Genomic DNA, 18,660 nt, shown 5'->3' with positions numbered 1-18,660 from the left:
TTCTAAACCCAGGTAGTTCTCAAGATAAAATCGACAACGATTCGGTGTTTCAACGTTGGGCCCGGCCGCGGAGCCGCACTGTTGAGGCGAACGCCTTGGCAGATGGATGGCCACCAGACGATCTGAGAGTTCAAACGTTTGATTTGGAGTTTGCTACTCTTCGGTCAAGTGGCTTTTGACATTTAGGGTGCTGTTCTTACTGGAACCCCAAACGCTAGCTGTTGATCAATCATGATTGTTTCCAGCAGATCAATGAACATTGCAGCCAATGTGTCGCTCCTTACAGCGACTTTTCAGCCAAGCTGGCCGCCTCAATCGATTCAAGTTCATCCATGTCAAAAAGGCTGGCGCAAATTCCAGCAATCTGTGCCGCCCCTGATCCCTGGAAGCGGGAAATGCACCATGCAGACAGGATTTTACTTCCCTAGCTGCATGGCTAGCTCCCAGTGCCCAGTCACTGGTTCCAGTCTGGGCGGGCTTCCCTGTCCACCTCAATGTTGAGCAAGGGAGGCCACAGGCCACTGCTGGTGGCTACATGAAGCAATGTCAACTACGAGTTTGGTTCAAATTCGCGAACCTGGAGGCTTTGGCTCAATGCGGTCTTGGGTTGGTGATGGCTGGGGCCTGTGAGAGCGATCACCTCTCTCTGTGACGCTGCAAGAATACATCCCACGTTCACCAAGGCGTCTATCTGCATGGGGCCTTTTCTATTTGCATGCCGATCTCAGCCGCCTTTCAGCATTTGCCAGCTGCACGATCACTTCTTTGATGGCGGCTCTATATTGAGCCCATACCAATATACTCGCCATAGGCTAATGCAACTAAAGATGAACTGGCTCTGTGCTGGTGATCCATTGATTGCTTCCCCGCTCCACGATGGGGAAAGGAGAGAGCAAGAGTCTGGTGTAAATGAAATCTCCAGTCCCGGCGGCCTGCCGAACACACGGGCAGCTGAAGAAATTTCTCCGATGATTGGAATGGTCAAGAGGTACACCCCGTTGAGTACTGATAGATCACGTCCCATGCATACAAGACCAACCACTCCACCACAATATAGGAGTATAATTTTTGACATGTTACGCGGTATTGCGGTCCATTTGCGGTACCATTCATTAGTGTTGGCCGTCTCTCTTCAATGTCTGCTCAAGTGGCTAGCCTCCACACCTCTTAGACATTCACCTTTGCACCAAATCGCACTTGACAAAATATAATCACCCAGACACAATAGCCCACCATACAAGTTGGACAGTTGATTGTAAGGTTTTCTGCTGCACAACAATGCCACCATCAATCGCAGGTGGAGGGTGAGTGCATCTCGCCACAGCCAAGAACGCTAGACACTCCAACAAATGGCAGCGTGCCAACAGAGTTCAATGTTGCGCATTGTGAGGCCAACTGGTCCCATGTCTGGTACATGTCAACTGGTATCTTTAGCGAAATATGTCTCGTCCCTCAACTCCATTTGATGTCCTTCCTATCCGTATTCCAAGATGATGCTTTTCGCTGGTGGGCTCCTGCCGTACGACATTACGAGTTACACCCATGGGAGTTTTGGAAGGAACAAGACCTCAAAAAGTAATCGCCTGCATGTGCAACATTGAATGCAGTTTGTGTTGACAGTATTTCAATGTTTTTGATGACTCCAACTGCAATACTCTGTATAGGTTGATGGTAACCCCCATCTCTGAATCTATCGACTGTGGTGCTGTGTGCGCTCCGTGGACAAGGCGACGATTTGTAAGGCCTGGCGACCCTGGCAAAAGTGACAAGTCAACCAATTTGATAACATCTCACCGATGGAATTCGGGGGTAAAGAAAAAAAAAACAAGGCCGTGCTTTCCTCTTGACCGTGGGCTCTGTAGATTGGTAGATGCTGCATCCCTATTATTATCAGGCACCACACTTCTAAAGTTGCTTGACGCTTTCTCACAGCTGCCAAGACTACCGTGTACGGAGCACACCTATGAATCGCCTCGTCTAATAAATTGGTATTATGTGGTACCTCGCATAATCCCATCACTGTTGGAGCTTGGGCAAAGAGCATGACAGATTTGTCAAGGTGCCTGTGCACATGTTCGTCCACAGTTTCCGCCGCCCTCAGCATTTTTGAGAGAAATGTCTCTACTGTCAAAACAAGCTGGCTGCAAAAGTATCACCTTCTGATTGCCTTCTGCGGAACATGCCCAAAGTTGCGCACGACATCTCGCTTTTGGTTGCTTACTTTGCGCCGAGCATCATCGGAAGATCGTCTCTGGTGGTCTGATTTGGTCTGTGGACTGCGGCACAGGATTGTTGGCACATTTGTAGCACCCGAAAATTGCTTCATGCGACGACGTGTAACCACGACCCCTTGCGCATCAGGCTACGAGGTGACACGATTCTTTTCCCCGAGTATCTGACCTGCAGAAATACAGAACAGTTGCGTCATTACGGTTTGCTGGTTCCATTTGGATCCCAGACCTGTTTCTGCCCTCGAGTGGCCGTTTACTCTTCCCAGCGCAGCAGGCGTTTGGAGGGCTTACCTTGGTCGGACAGACAGTGCTCTGGCTGCTCCACGCCATCTTAGTATTGTCAGGGATGTGCACTGCTACCCTATTGGTGATGGTTCAAATGTTGTTGTTGTTCATGATCACTCTTTTGGGCCTGACAAAATGTCCTGTTAATTCACATGTGTTCAATTCGGAAGCTCAGCTATACATTAGAAATGATTTGGTGCGACTGCGAGGCTGATGCGAGACTGTGGCATTGCTTGACGAGCTCCTTGTATGGTGTTGAGCTTATGCTTGGGTCCTCCACCATCGACCTCATCCCCACCAAGGCACACATGATGTCGCCTCAAGAGAGGCTACGAGAATGGTGGGCGTCATCTTCGACTCATCAACTACAGCCCAGCGATTCACATCCACCACACAGGGAAGACCGAGCTCATGTCTCGACCGTCAAAAGTCCCAGCACGATGCGTGGGCAATCCTGCATTTAAGCCAGACGAGATCATCAAAGACACAGCTCGACTAGATCAAACGCGAAATTTGCTCTCCAAGAACGACTTGTACCAGGCAAGCCGCGTACTCCTAGGTCTGCCTGAGCCTGACAGCTATACATACCATGCCATCGCGTCGGTAAAGCTGGCTGAGGTCCAGCATGTGGTCAATTGTGGTGGTGACAACGGGTTACATGCGTGGTATAGAGCCGAGAATGGCTCTGCTGTGAGTTTCATTTCCACTAGAGCACAACACTATATAGAAATTCGCGAGAAGAGCATCAGGGAGGCCGTCACTAACCACGAAATGCAGAGAGAGCCTCCTGCGCAGCCTGATATAGAAGCATACATATCAATTTTTAGCCCAACCACAGCTACAGCATCCGCCCTCAAGAACTTTGGCACAAACGCAAAGAAGGGCTCGCTCCGATCCGAAACCGCCACCCATATCACGGGAAAAAAGTACATTCACCCGATTCTACTATCAAAATTAACCATTCCAAAGTGCAAATCGCTACCCATACAGAATCCATACTATGATTTCTGGGCCTGGTCCTGCAGAAATCTAGAATGGTGCGGGCCGAACTCATCATCAGAACGAAAGTCCATGAGTCACCATGTCCTACCCATCTTGATGCACCACTTTGGCTGCGTGACGCCGTCTCATGAGTCTCTCCAAGTCCTGCGGATCCTCGCAGACGGCCGGCCCATTGCAGATATCGGCTCAGGAAACGGCTACTGGACATTTATGCTGCGAGGGTACGGGCTGACCGTTCACGCGGTGGACAACATGCAGAGCGAATGGAGGGTAACGTGGATAGACGACACAAACATCACAGACGGTGTCAAATGGCTGCAGCAGAACAACAAAGGCAAAGACATGGTGCTCTTGCTGGTGTACCCAGTTGTGGGAGGCGGCATGGGCGGCGGCGCAGAGGGCAGCTTCACACGTAATTTGGTAGATGCCTACGAGGGTGATACAGTTGCCGTTGTGGGAACACAGAACCGCAATGGGTATACGGGATTTAAAAGCGTGACCATGGATGAATACATGGCGAGGGACAAGAGGGACTGGACAAAGGTGGTGCAGTTACCATTGCCTAGCTTTGCGGGAAAGGATGAGGCTCTGTATGTGTTTCAACGGGGGAAACGGGCTCCAAAGACCGACCAATGAATTACAAACGGAAGAGGATGACGACGGGACAAGGAGAAATAACAGCATTAGACCCGAGTTTTGGGCAGCTATTATGCCGATATTCTCGCAGCTTGAGTTGTTACACGCTTCAACTTGCCACTGTGATGCATCGTCACGCGAGCCGGACTGATGTGTCTTGCACAGCCTACTTGTCTGCATCGTCTTTGCTTGCCAGGGAGTCGAAACAAAGACCAGATTAGGGAAAATTGCTTCTGTCAAGTTTCTAGTGCAGCGGACAAGTCCGCAAGGCTTGGCTTTGTGCGTAGTGCAGCATATTGACCCAAAGCCAAGAGCCATGGCGCATTTTTGAAGATGTTGTCGAACTGCCAAATCTGACGACGGCTAATCCCGCGCCATGGCCGGTCAACCTTTGAAGGTCCCCGCTTGGTCTGGTCTGGTGTTGATGGACGCACATTGTGTCGACTGGAACGGAAGAGTCAGCCATTGAAGCAGCCCAACGAAGCGCGGCATGAAGGTGCAATGCAGCCTGTAAGCACAGCGGAGCTTTGAACGAGCGAGGGCATCAAATAGAAAATTTTCAATAAGCTCTGTGAATTCTGTTGCAGAAGAAATATCCCGTGTCATATCGCCATTTGTGGAGTGGCTTCTGTAGGGCCAGAAGCTCAGCCTTCTACAGCTCCAAGCTCACTGGGGACATCTGGAAACACCAGACTTGATTGGCCCGTTGATCAACTCGTCCCCTGACCCCTGGGCCTGGCTTAGCGCCGGTGCAGCCGGGTGGCTGGTGACACTGGCAACGCTGGATGCTCCCCGACTGACTGAACGGACCACAGACTAATTTACCACAGCAGCCCACCAGACAGCACCAGTTGGCCTCGACATCTAATCCCAGCCATCGAAACCACAGACCATTGGGCCATCAGCGCATATCGCATATGATGCCACTATTGGAGCTGGAGCTGCTGCAGCTGCTGCGGGGGCGGCTCCAACAGCTGTTTCAGTGTGGTTCAGCGCCAGCATCGTCAAACTGGGCGATGGACGATGGACGTCATGGTTGGCCCAGCTCTCCCACATGAGGGGCAATACAATGCGCCTTGTGACTTGCGGCTGGTTTGAACTCTTGTCAGCTTCAGAGCTACTTCAGGCGCTAGGACGCGTCGACTCGTCTTTCTTTCTTTTGTTCAATACTCGAACGGCCGTTCTGGTCTTGGTATATTAGGTTGGCAGCAGGTGGTCAATTCACCTGTGCTCACGAAACCGTGATCCCACGCCAGCTTACTTAGTCAACGGCACACCAAAACACCATTGCCCGCCATCTCCCATGTCTCTCGCCGTCGACGACAACCGCCGACGGGATCGGTCGAGGTCAAGGTCTCGTGACCGACGTCCCAGGGATGAACCTGAGCGCTCAAGCGTAACCAAATTTGCCGATGTGCGGGAGCCAAGCTATGTCTATCCCGAGGATGATTTAGATGACCGCTACAGATCGCGGGGTCATCGCGACTCTGCCCAGCCCGGAGGATTGCCCTACCCGCCCGAGGGTGGTATGGACACCATGCTCCCGGGAAATCATGCATTGTACAGCTACGATGATACTAGGCCAATTTACAAGACGGCCTCCCCGCCGAGGGAATCGTCTTACCGTAGCTCTCGCGATAAGATGGAGCGCGAAAGCACCAGCCAGCTACCCGGGTCGTTTCCGGACGATGACCGGCCCAGGAGGGACGACGACAAGGACCGCCGGGTGCGCTATGCTGATCCCAGGGATTCAAAGTACGAGAGGAGAAACAGGTCCGACGACGATTATGACGATGACCCGCGAAGTCGTCGTTCTCAAAAGTATGGGCGAGAAGAGGAAGACCCAAGGATCCGAAATGCGTCCCCTCCGCGAGATAAATACTCTCGGGACTCGCGGGACGACATTTCAGACGATAAGCTCAAATTTCTCCCGCAAAAGTATAGTCGCCGCTATGATGATGATAACACCAATGGCAGGCGCGAGGACAAGTATTCCTCGCGAGACAAGGACAGGAAGAGTGATCGTGAGAGGAAGTCCAAGAAGGAACGGGATGAGGATGATTTGGCTTACGGCAAGCCTCCGGGACCATCCCGCATTCAGCGGCCGGAATCGCCACCTACCTATGGTAGCTACATTTCTGGTTCTCAAGTGAGTGTGAGCGATAAGCGATCGTCACGATATGGCCGTGAGGAAGATGACGACCGGCGCCGACGACCAGCCAGTCCACCAGATGATCCCTATGAGTCAAGAAAACCTCGCCGCGAGACGTCTCACCGGGACGAGCCTCGTAGCTCTGGAGCCAACGTCTTGACAGTTGAGCCTGGTAGCCGTGATAGAGACCGATCACGCGACCGCCGACGAGACAAGTCTCCCGGTCCATCGAGCCTCGCACCAGAGCCTGACCGCAAGGAGAGAGACCGGTCGAGAGATCGTCGAGGCGGCACCCGCGACAGGTCCCCTCAACCGCCAACAGCTCGCATGTCCAGCCTGACTGTCGACACTGGCCGCCCAGCCGCCCTAACCCTCGCCGCTGCTCCAGGCTCCCCTCTTCTGGAATCATACAAGGGAACATACCAAGACTGCTCGCCGATGCCCTCGCCGCTGCTCATCGCCTCCAAAGACCCCGGCAGCGACCCTAAGGTCATCGAAGCCCTTTCCCCCCTCAACTCGGACCTCGACAGCCCAGATGGCAAAAGGCGCTCCCGCCGCGCCCGCTTCCACGACCCAGAAGACATTGCCACGACGCTCGCCAAGGCTCTCAAGGGAGACAGACCACCTGACACCCGCCCACTCGTCGAGATTCTCCCCAGTCTCACGCACGAACAAGTCATGGAACTACGCACCGAGTACAAGCGCATCGTGAAAACCGGCTCCGACCGCAAAGGCGTCAACATTGCCAAACACATCCGTGCGCGTCTCAAGGACGAAGAACCCAATCTCATGAAGGCCTGCTACTCCGTCGCGCTTGGAAAATGGGAATCCGAAGCATACTGGGCCAACTTTTGGTATCAAGGCGACAAGACGCGCCGTGAGCTGCTCATCGAATCCCTCATGGGTCGAAGCAACGACGAGATTCGGCATATTAAAGATTCCTTCACAGACAAGAAATACGACAACAGCCTCACCAAGTGCATGAAAATGGAACTCAAAGAGGACAAGTTCAAAAAAGCGGTCCTCATGGTCCTCGACGAGCGTCGAATGGACGACTTTGACGCGTACGGGCGCAAAATCCCCGTCGACTATCACCTCGTAGACCAGGACGTAGACGATCTCCGCAAAGCAGTCAAGGCCGAAAAGGGCGGAGAGAGCGCCATGATTGCCATTGTCGTCAAGAGAAGCGACTCGCACCTCAGGCTGGTCCTGCAGGAATACGAGCGCCATTACCGTACGAATTTCGCAAGAGAAGCCCTCAAAAAGAGCGGCAATCTCGTCGTATGTAACCCCTCCCTCTGCAAGTATCATGAAGTTTGTGCTAACCGCAACGAAAGGGTGAATTGCTCGCCCATATCTTAAACGGCGTGATTAACAAGCCCGTTCGGGATGCCCTCTTGCTGAACCATGCGCTTACGGCGTCGCGCAAGGACGGACTGAGGAGGGAGCTGCTTATTTCGAGATTGGTCCGTTTCCACTGGGACCCGGTGCACATGCAGGCTGTGAAGAGGTCGTATCGGGAGCGGTATGGCGTGGAGTTGCAGGAGGCTGTGAGGGAGGGGACGAGCGGACAATGGGGCGAGTTTTGTAGGGAGTTGTGTATTGCGAGGATGCCGGATGATGTGAGGAGGGTGGAGAGGGTGGAAATTATTCGGTAGAGTGTGTCCTGTCCGGTGCTGTGGTTTACTGATGAGAATGGTTTGACTATGAGTGAATGCGGAAATTACAATCTAGGCGGTTGATGTTCTCTTTCTTATGCTCAATTGATATACCTATACATGTTTGTTCTATTTCTTTGCCTTTCCCTTGCCACCCTTTTGTCCTCCTTTTCCTTTTCCTGCACCACCACCGCCTCCTCCTCCTCCGCCAGACATCATGACTCTCACCTTTCCTGCTGGTACACAATTCACAATCTCCTCCGCCTTCAAAGCCTTAATCAGCTCTACTTCCCGTGGCCACATCCTCTCTGTGTCGCGGGACGATTCGTCCAAGGCCCCCTTTTTCGTAGAATCCGCTTTCCACCGCTCGACAACCTCCTTGGTTGCTTTGCCCTTTTTCACGGCCCCAGGCTGCATCTTGGCCTTGTATTTAAACTTTCCGAGGGCATTCCACGGAGCACACACGGGAATTGCTTCGAGAATCTCATCCCCCGGTAAGGGTGTGCCGACCAATGCGTCCAGAGGTGTAGCCTTCTCTGCTTCCTCTGGATCGAGCACGTCGACACCTTCATCCATTAGTACCTTTCGAATCTCCTCGTGCTCCGCGATTTCCTTCTGCTTTCGCTGGTGCTGGGCGCGGCGTCGCTCCTTGGCCGCTTCTAGCTCGGCTTGCTTCTCGGCTTTGGCTTTGGCTTCTGCTTCTTGGCGCTTTTGGCCGATGGTTGCGCCGATGAGGGCTTCGGCGGCGGCGCGGTCTTCTTCGTCTTGGTCTTTGTACTTTTGCGCAATCTTTTTGGCTTTGTTCTTTTGACCGCGCTTGGGGGCTGCACTTTTGGATGCTGAGGATGTGGCAGTTTGGTGGGTGGTCTGGGAGGTTTTGGTGGGTGCTTCGGATACTTCTGTGGCGAGTTCGGATTCATCGTTGTTGGAGCCCGTTTCCTGTTCTTCCTCGTTATTGTCGTCTTGAGCGGCTGGCTGGTCTGTCACGCTCAGTGAAGATACCGCGGCGGAAGTTTCTTCGACTTCATCGTCTTCTTCTGCGGCACCGGATCCCTGGAGAGGATTTGCGCGAGTCTCTTCTTTTCCCTGACCGTCGTCACTCTCACTGTCAGACTGACCAACGTCGTCTTCTGGTTCTTTGTCTCCAGAATCTGCTACCGACGCAATGCTGGGCATGTCGCTGCCATCTGCCCCTGCGTCTGAGCCGAGAGCCGAGTCAACGTCGTGAATTCTGTGCTTGATATGCCTCGCTTTACTCTCCTCGCTAATCTTGAACATGATTCCGAGACCGAGTAGAAGCTGTGCTGGGGGCAAGAAGTTCTTCTTTCCTCGTACCATGAAACTTCCTGTCGTTAAGAATTCTCCGGCAGGGGCCGATTTTGACACTTGATCTGCGTTCACCCACCAAGCTCCCATTCCAGCTTTCTGATCCCAAGCTTCAGAGGCACACACCGAAAGATTACCGGCTTGGGCCAATGTCGCCGGGGGGATTGGTGCATCCGGCGTGGCGGGCTTGTTCTTGATAATAACACTTGAGGCTCCCCTCAAGTCCGCATGGCAATACACGTCCCCCTTTCGAAGATATCTCTTGTATAGCATCTCGTTTTGCTGGGCATCTTTTCCGCCCAATACGAGATAGCCATCAGATGAGATGAACCACAGGAATTTTTCAAACCACAGCAGCTTCCGTATCGGTTGAAGGAGTGCCTTTTCTTGCTTCAATCCCTTCTTCAAGTCTTCTGTAATCTTTTGCTCTGCATTTTTGAGCGCTCGCGCTGCCTGTTGCTCCGTCTTCTCTTGCTTGACCACTGCTGTCCGCCGTTGTTCATAATATTCTCGGGCGTTGCTCCATGGACTGATACCCAAATTTATTTCCACATTCAAGCCCTTGGCAGGCTTCTCTGCCTTGTTCGGGGCGGAATCGGCGTCTTTCTCGTCCTCCGACTCACTATCGTCAGTCTCAAATGGATCCGCTTGCTCAGCTTCCTCTTCATCCTCTTCGGCAAGGTTGAGCGTCATTAAGTTTTCAGCAAGATTGAGCGGCAGAACGATTATGCTTGCCACAGGATTCTTTCGCTTCTGCTCTCGTTCAACGAGCTTTCCGATATCCACCCAATCCATGCCTTGGGCGACCAGTCCATTGACCGCATCCATGGCTTCTTGTACCCATTCCACATTTGCCTCAATAACCGCTGCTTTGCGCATATTCGTTACTTGAGCACCCTGTAGGCCCTCTATTCTTCTAGCCTGATCTGCTTTGGCAGCATCAAGCTTTCTCTTCGCTGCTGCTTCCCTCTCGTTCAGCCTTGTTTCGAGTTTCTGACCCTCTAACGAGGAGAAGAATTCATCGACCGTTTGATTATAGCCTTTAAACTCAAGAGTCTTCATAGTGGGATCCTTTTGAAGCTTGTGGGGGATGAATGGATGAAAGTCTTCGTAAAGTAGATCGGCGCGTGCTATCGTGGCATCGTCGTTGCCCCCTTCCTCGATGGGCTTTCCATCTCGCCTCTTGGCAAATATATAGCCGGTACATGTATCGGAGCTTGTTATGCTTTCGACAGTGGATTTAGCATCTGACAGTAGTCTAACAAGCTCATCGAGTAAAGATGTATTTTCCAGGATCTCAGCCGGCTTAACAGCCGTGTCAAAATTATTGGACTGGAGGATGTGGTCGACGAGAACAGGGGGTAGCTCGGTGATGGACACTGCCAAACATTTTCTCAGATCCCCTCCCGGCTTTCCCTTTAGCTTTTTGGCAGCCGTCGTGGCAGCAGCCTTCTCCACCGCCGCCTTCAAGGCGTCACAGACTCGCTCCTTGGTTAGGGGAGGAATGCCATGGAAATTTTGTCGGTTCTCGAGCGAATATTGAAGACCAACTCGCTGGGGCTCTTGGCCCTCCCCTTCCGAAACGTTTCGAGCAAGACTCAAGATTTTCAAGTCCGCATCTGTGAGGATAATGTTGCCGCTCTGCACATTGAATTGAGTTAGCTTTTGTTTAAATTGCCACCATTGCTCGAGCTTACCGCGAAAAACTCAAGAAAGAGCCTATACTGCCCATCGCTGAATTGAAACTCGAGAATTCTATCAGTGCCAACCTGGGTTACAGAGGTCAATCGTCTCGTCTTCAACAGCTTCCTCAGCCGGGCTACAAAGGCAGACGGCGCAGCCGCTGTAGTTCGTGCAAACTCAGTTAGATGACACCGGAACCCAGTATCAATGACCAGCTGTTTCTTGTTATCGGGCTTGGCGAACTTGAAGAGTAGGATTTTTGACGAAAGGTCGTATACGTTGGCCAGGCGGAGCGTCACCAAGCTCTGATTGAGTTCATGGGCGATGACCTAGCAAGTGCCTCAATGATTAGAAATTGCCAGATTGGAGTAGAACATATACAAAAGCGTACCTTGACATCCAACGAGGAAAATCTCTGCTTCATGTTGGACTCTGAAATATACTGTCTGGCTGCAAAGGGAGTGGTGTCGCCTAAGCCAGAAGGATGTGGGATGGTTTGAACTTCTGCGATTCTCAAAGACACATGAAATCAACGTGGGGCATGATACACTGCATTCTGTCATCGCGGGGCAGCTCACGCCGAACTGAGTCAAAGGCAGCGGAACAAAGCGTGACGACATTGTAGGTCACGTGCTGTCACAGCTGATTTCATCTTGACAGTGCTCTGTCAACGGGCTTTCTGGGCTTTGACGCCAGAAAATGCCGTTACAAAGTTTGTTTGCGTGTAGAAACGGCAATTTATTGTGTAGATTGTAGCATTGCTAAGACTCGCATGGCTTATAACCATGGGAAGTTTAGTTCCAGTAAAAGCTGTAATAATAAATCAGAACAAAAAAAGTTAACACTGCAATTTCATCTTACAAAGCACGCCTAGAAAACCCAATGCAAGAACATCAATTGAGTGTTGCATCTTAAATTGCATCGCACTTTGAGCTATTCGTCTTTTGCAACAACCTGCGTTTCATTCCGGCTGTTGACTTGTCTCATCAAATCAATGAACCAAATGGCTGCACGTCTTGATCCGTCGCGGCGAACCATAATACGAAATCACCTGCATGAATACTCCGTAGTCTCCATGGGGACAGCGGGACACATTCACAGGCTCGGAATCACGGCTAAACAATCTGTCATCTTGGCCGAGGCAAAACCCATCTGAACGACCCGCTCTCATCTCAAGACGCGATGGCAATGAGAAGGGCGTTTCGGGGTCCCTCTTGGATTTGGACCGCCATGGAGGAAACGCGGTAGTGGTCGGTGATCACCGGAGAGCTGCATGTAGCATGTTGCTTAGCGCCACAGACCAAATATATTTTGGAGCCAGAAGCAAGGGTTCGCCGTTGTCACAGCAACAAGGGGCACAGAGGTTTTCGTGCTCCAGATTCGACAACGGCCGAATTGCCTTGTGATGTTGATTCATCATGAGCTTCACCAGAGGGCCGCATGGACACGATAATAATGTCTTGACAGGCCCGTGAAACCTGTTATCTGACATACCACCCTCGAGATGTATTTCCTTGCTTTTTGGGCAACTCGCAACGCGCTGTGCCGCTCTGGAGGTTGACCAGTTGGGTGACCAAGGATTCGATAGCCCAAGTGGATTCCAAAGCCGATATCTGCAAGGCGACGCGCCAGGTAAACCTAATACAACACGGTACGATGGTGGTGTTAGCACAGCCAAGCCTCCTGATGTTCCGCAATGTCCATTCGGCTTTTATCGTGCATCCGGAGAAAGCTGCTCCGTGGTTGGGCGATGAAATCAACCCAATAACCACTTCACACGACAGCATTCGCGCATTATTGATGCCAGGGTGCCCCTGAAACAGTCCAGAGAGAGTTCTGGCCAAGCCAATTGCCACCTGGATGGAGATGGAGCATTTGTAAGATCAAATACGGGTGACACTGCTTGCTGTGGGAGAGCTTTTCCAGCTGGTTGCCCAGTCCTGCACCTTTGCAGTCCCCCAGCCATGCCACATCCCAACCACTGAAGCATTACATGTATTGTTCAATTGATTCCCCAGGCCACATCAACTAGAAATAGCAGGACCGCTGACTCCTCCGTGCAATACAATCGTCCATACGGAGTACGAAGTACAATGAGTCCAACATGGCCCAAATCCAGGTCCTTGTCTGAGACACCATACCGCGTAATAAAGTGGTGCCCTGGTCGAGCCAATCATTGTGTGATGGATGCATGGCCAAAGCAAAATGTTCGGAGGCAGACGCCAGACCTTCTCCCGCCTCCCGCATTCCATTGGCACGGGAGCGATAAAACCTGTATTGTGTGATAAAAACCGGGCTCAAATGGCCCAATTTCGCCTCCAGTGCAGCTGAATTGACCTGGGTCGGAGACGGGCAGATGGAAAAAAGGTTGGAAGCTGAGAGGAGACGCAATCAAGGCTGGCAACAGCTGGCTCCTAAGCTCTCAAGTGGAGATGAAGCTGCAGAGCTATCCCTCTTTGGATCAGAGTAAACAAAACCCCCCTTCCAACGGAACTCGAGTAAACACAACAACTTCCAATTCATAGACACACCCTTGCTCAGCTGCCTCATCCAATCCTGCTCTCCGTCCTCAAAAGCCATCGTGCGTCTGCCCGCAGTTTTGACCTGATTCTTCCCCTCCAATTATCTCCAACCACATCAGACAAGAACAAATCCCCCGCCTCCCAAGAAAGCAGAAGACAATCAAAAAGGCCCCAACGACCTTTTTCTTTCCTTCTCCTTTTCGACTTTTGTTTCTTCAGGAACAGAAGCCAGGGAATCCTTCTTGTCTTCCTTTCGTGCTATCAGCTACGGAGGGTTGTATGAGAAGACGATTCTCTCGCGCCAGCAAAAGTCGCCAATCTGGACTTTGAAGCCCGTGTCCCCGTCCCTTTCAGCATCTTCCCCTCGACTTATCGGGACAGCGAGTCGCAAACCACCACCCAGACTCACGAAGAGGTTGATATCAAGCTTCCCGGCAAGCAGCAACCAGCCGGACGGCCAGATCAATACTCTTCTTACTCTGCCCACGTCGATCTCCCTCCGCGTGGAGACCACCGCGAGCACCGCTACAGCGAAGAAGAGGTCCGTTTTACTGAAGAGCGTCACCGCCGTCCCGGTTTCCAGCAGGAGCAATTTGTGAAGGAAGACTTCCGGTGAGTTTCTTTTTTGGATTATGTTGGATTTTGTTGCCTTCTTTTTGGCACCAGAAGCCATTCCCTTCAACCACCTTTTTACGAGCCTCGAGATGGGGTCAATTTCTGCTTCCTCTGCTTCTTCTTCCCATATCATTTTCCTACAAACGAAACCACCCTTCCATCCCGCCCTGACGCGAGCGTGACGCTCTGATCACATTTCTGCCCAGAAGTGACAGAATAAATGCGGTGTGACGAAAGTGCCCCGTTCTGGGCCTTGAATTCAACACGCATTGCCCTCTGGCAGGGATTCCTTCATATACGCCCCATACCCCCCCAGGTCAGGGGCTTTCGGTTGCATCCAAGCTCTGTTGACATAGAAACCACTGCCACATAATACGAACCAAAACACGAACCTTTTTCACTAACCTTCATCCTTCCAGTCCAGGACGTACTGAGCACTTCGACACTCGTGTTGAGATTGACACTCACCGCCACCCTTACTCCTCCCCCATTGATATCGCTGAGCGTGAATACCGTGAACGTTTCCGCCCTGCCTATCACACCACCGTAGACGCCCCTTCCCGCCCTCAGTACCAGACCGAGGACGTCCGCTTCAACGAGTACACCGTTGAGCAACGACCTGTTCAGACTTCTGTCCACGAGGAAGTCAAGTTCACCGACGAGACTGTTGAACCTGCTCGCTTCAGCCGCGACCAACACAAGAACAACATGGGTTACTACGACGAGGACGGTATGTTGCTGACCATGAACAATCCCCTCTGCCTTGGGCTCAATTCAAAATAGCAAAGCCTAATCTAACTGATGCTCTCCAGGTCACTACCACTCCTTCCGCCAGGGCATCCACAAGCTTGCCGACAAGATTGTGCACCCTCACCACCACCACCATGACCACGTCGACGTGGACATCAAGGAGGATATCCGTGTGACTGAGACTCGCCCTCGCCGTGTCACGGGTGGCTCTTTTGTCCCCGAGACCGTCACCATCCCCTGCCACCACATTCGCCTTGGAGACTTTGTGATCCTGCAGGGCCGAGCTTGCCAGGTCATCCGCATCTCGACCTCCAGTGCCACTGGCCAGTACCGCTACCTTGGTGTCGACCTGTTCACCAAGCAGCTGCACGAGGAGTCTTCCTTCGTCTCCAACCCTGCCCCCAGCGTCGTCGTCCAGACTATGCTCGGCCCCGTCTTCAAGCAGTACCGCGTCCTGGACATGCAGGGTGGCCACATTGTTGCCATGACCGAGACTGGTGACGTCAAGCAGAGCCTGCCCGTCATTGACCAGTCCAACCTGTGGGCTCGCCTGTCGAGCGCTTTCGAGTCTGGCCGTGGCAGTGTCCGCGTCCTTGTCTTGAACGACGGCGGTCGCGAGCTTGCCGTCGACATGAAGGTCATTCACGGCTCTCGTCTGTAAACAAGTTTTCTTGAGTTGTCATTTGTAAAAATGCGTTCACGCTCCCTTGACGAGCCAGGACAATGCAACTCAGCACATTGTAACTGGCGCTTGTGAACTTTGGAGAGAGGTTGTTGAATTGTAGAAATTGCAGCATACATGATATTTTTTGGACATGGATTTGGATGGACAAATTGTTTGATAAGAATTGGAGTCTTTGAGTAGATAGGACGTTCCTGTATATGGACCAATAAAGAAGTCAATTAATATCTCAATCAGGTGTCATGCGGTGTGAGTGTTTGGTTGTACCTGCCACCACCCGTTTGATTGGACAAGATGTGGTAGTCCTTTGTTGAAATTGGTGGAGTATTAACCAATAAAGTACATGTAGGTAGTGGTACTTTTAGTCTGCTCAAGGTCAGTGGTTTATCTAAATGTTGGTTAAAAAGAGTATATTGAAATGCATCAGTGTGCGAATATCTTTACCCTGCACGGTTATGGTTTTCAACCATTCAAGGTTTGCAACCGCCAACGAGTTTCTAGTATGTAAGATGATGGACCATCAAGGTGTATGTAGTGTGAAGTTGGTGTTCCTGGAGCTCAAATGTGGGGTTGCAAGTTGCGAGCTAAGGGCTGCCTTACGATCTTATTTGCATTTGATGGCTGAGAGGTTGAGGAGACCCTTCATCGGGCTTTACCTGGATGGGAAGCTGTCTCGGCTGGCCGGGTACGAGATCCTCACCGTAAGGAATGTGGCTTCATCGCAACGAAGAGCATGAAAAATGGACAATACTTTGTAATTGATGCAGTCATGATAAAATATCCATGGTTTAGCTGGGCAGCAAATGGTACTCCTGATCGGATCACCATGCGCTGTAGGGTAGCTGTATCTCTTCGAGAGTATTGGAGAGGTAACTCGCGATTAAGACAGCCATGAACTCAAACCCCAGATCTTGTCTTCGTTAGCTCAACCCTCCAACCTGAGCCATGACACCTCCGCACCCGCACTTGGCGCAGTTCCAAGAGGGTCGTTGGGAGGGATGGATGTCCGTTTTAGCACCTGCTTAACGGGGTAATCGCCTGACTGATGATAGCCTGGTTGGTTTTGGAGCTAAAGATGACTTCTTAAACACCCTGTTGGCATGTTTTCTTTTTGCCCTTTGCTCCTCTCGTTTGCTGTTATTATCTACCATTTAACTACCTTGAAGTGTGTACTGGATCTATTTGCACTCATACACAGTGTAGCTCCCCAGACTGAGACCATACCGCCATCATGGGAGCGCAACAGTCCAAGACGCCTGCGTCTCGAGCGCATGACAAAGCCGTTGACCGTATGCGCAAGCTGAAGATCCAAGATGCCGAGAGCTCTAGTGAGATAAATGAGAAGAGTGGCGGTGGTTTGGCTCGCGATGCTCAGCCTCTGCCCTTGGATGCTGTTTCAATGCTTCCCTCTCAGATTCTGGACGATCCGCGAAATAGGTCAGTACCTATCGCAGTGACATTTCAGCCCCTGTTTTACTGAATAGTGTGATTAGACTTGCCCTGTCGGCATTGAGCTCTGCGAACCCCAGAACGGTTCTCACCTCGCAGGCATCCAAGATTGCTAACCAGCATGTCTTCAACACCAAGATTCCGCTGGAGGGCGGCCCAATTACCAACCAACGGTCTAGTGGTCGATGCTGGTTGTTTGCCTCTACGAATGTATTCCGCGTGGCTATCATGAAGAAATACAATTTGGAGTCGTTTGAGTTGTCGCAGAACTATCTATACTACTACGATAAGCTCGAGAAGGCGAACTGGTTCCTCGAGCAAATCATTGACACATCCAGCGAGGACTTGGAAGGCCGTCTTGTCCAACGACTTTTAGACGATCTTATTTCGGACGGCGGCCAATGGGATATGGTGTACAACCTTGTTGAAAAGTATGGATTGGTCCCTCAGGCTTTATATCCGGATAGCTGGAACGCAAAAAATTCGAGCATTCTGAATACCGTGCTCAAGACGAAACTCCGCGAATTCGCTCTTGCTCTGCGCAGAGCCATCGCCGCTGATCAAGCACCGGGTGTGATTTCCGCCATGAAAATCATATACATGCAGGACGTGCAAAAGATCATGACGCTCCTCCTGGGACCTACGCCGAATCCTACCGAGGAATTCACATGGACATACGCCGACAAGGACAACAAGGTGCACTCCCAGACCATGACTCCCAAAGACTTTGCCAAAAACACCACCAGCTCCAACTTCCAAATCAGCTCGACCACCATCTCGGACATGGTGTCGCTGGTGCACGACCCACGCAACGAGCTCATGTCTCTCCTCACAGTCGATCGACTCGGCAATGTCGTTGGCGGCCGCAACATCACCTACATCAACGTCGATATGGACACCCTCAAGAACGCATGCGTAAAGATGATCAAGGCCGGACTACCCATCTTCTTTGGCTGTGACGTCGGCAAGTTCAGCGACAAGACGTCCGGAATCATGGACCTCAACATCTTTGACTACGAGGTTGGCATTGGCACGGATCTGCTCGGCATGACCAAGGAGCAGAGACTGCGTGCGGGAGAGAGTCTCATGACGCATGCTATGGTTTTGACGGCCGTGCATCTGGATGAGAAGACGGGAAAGCCTGTTCGGTGGAGGGTCCAGAATAGCTGGGGCACGGAGGATGTTGGCGATAAGGGGTGGTTTGTCATGACGGATGAGTGGATGGATGAGTTTGTTTACCAGGCGGTTGTTGATCCTAAGTTTTTGAGTAGGGAGGTGAGGGATGTGCTTGGGCAGGAGCCTACGGTTTTGCCGTTGTGGGATCCTATGGGTTCTTTGGCTTGAGTGGGTTTTGAGGTGCAGATGGATGGATTTTGGGTGTTTGAGATACTTGGATGGAGCATACCATGTGGTTTGAACTGGGTGCAGCCAGATTGATTACATTGATTACGAAATATGGAACGAAAGGATACGGAATATGTGATTGATGGGTTCAAGATCGATAGTTTGTTGGACCAGAATATGTATTATCATATACGTATGACTCCTAAAGCATTTGTGGATAGAATATCTAGGATGAGTTGTGCCAAACGTTGAGCAAAAGGAGCATGTTGAGCCTTGCGAGCTCAATTCTACGGCGAAGCAATATTCTGGCACAAACTCTTCTTTA

General features: G+C 51.5%; 5 protein-coding genes across 5 annotated transcripts; 4 read left to right on the top strand and 1 right to left on the bottom strand.

Annotated features, from left to right (window-relative positions):
* Window positions 1–2,927: 2,927 nt before the first annotated feature.
* Window positions 2,928–4,154, top strand: VFPPC_08489 (hypothetical protein; the record flags this gene model as incomplete). Its single annotated transcript, XM_018287190.1, has 1 exon — window positions 2,928–4,154. The coding sequence occupies one exon, from the start codon at window positions 2,928–2,930 to the stop codon at window positions 4,152–4,154; it is 1,227 nt and encodes a 408-aa protein (XP_018144111.1).
* A 1,303-nt stretch (window positions 4,155–5,457) lies between these two features.
* On the top strand, window positions 5,458–7,964 carry VFPPC_14420 (annexin ANXC4; the record flags this gene model as incomplete). Its single annotated transcript, XM_018292189.1, has 2 exons — window positions 5,458–7,587; window positions 7,644–7,964. 2 exons carry the CDS (start codon window positions 5,458–5,460, stop codon window positions 7,962–7,964), a joined length of 2,451 nt encoding a protein of 816 aa, XP_018144110.1.
* Window positions 7,965–8,093: 129 nt separating this feature from the next.
* Window positions 8,094–11,397, bottom strand: VFPPC_08488 (hypothetical protein; the record flags this gene model as incomplete). The annotated part of the gene is made up of 3 exons (XM_018287189.1): window positions 8,094–10,931; window positions 10,988–11,302; window positions 11,365–11,397. 3 exons carry the CDS (start codon window positions 11,395–11,397, stop codon window positions 8,094–8,096), a joined length of 3,186 nt encoding a protein of 1,061 aa, XP_018144109.1.
* Window positions 11,398–12,839: 1,442 nt separating this feature from the next.
* VFPPC_16103 (hypothetical protein) lies at window positions 12,840–15,521 on the top strand (the record flags this gene model as incomplete). The annotated part of the gene is made up of 4 exons (XM_018293856.1): window positions 12,840–12,850; window positions 13,877–14,107; window positions 14,530–14,840; window positions 14,923–15,521. The coding sequence occupies 4 exons, from the start codon at window positions 12,840–12,842 to the stop codon at window positions 15,519–15,521; spliced, it is 1,152 nt and encodes a 383-aa protein (XP_018144108.1).
* A 1,252-nt stretch (window positions 15,522–16,773) lies between these two features.
* VFPPC_08486 (bleomycin hydrolase) lies at window positions 16,774–18,335 on the top strand (the record flags this gene model as incomplete). The annotated part of the gene is made up of 2 exons (XM_018287188.1): window positions 16,774–16,979; window positions 17,036–18,335. The coding sequence occupies 2 exons, from the start codon at window positions 16,774–16,776 to the stop codon at window positions 18,333–18,335; spliced, it is 1,506 nt and encodes a 501-aa protein (XP_018144107.1).
* Window positions 18,336–18,660: the final 325 nt, after the last annotated feature.

The sequence above is a fragment of the Pochonia chlamydosporia genome, chromosome 4, assembly GCF_001653235.2.
Source record: "Pochonia chlamydosporia 170 chromosome 4, whole genome shotgun sequence".
In the NCBI taxonomy this organism is placed as follows: domain Eukaryota; kingdom Fungi; phylum Ascomycota; class Sordariomycetes; order Hypocreales; family Clavicipitaceae; genus Pochonia; species Pochonia chlamydosporia.
The sequence above is the reverse complement of the archived record's forward strand: the minus strand, read 5'-3'. Positions and strand labels throughout refer to the sequence as shown.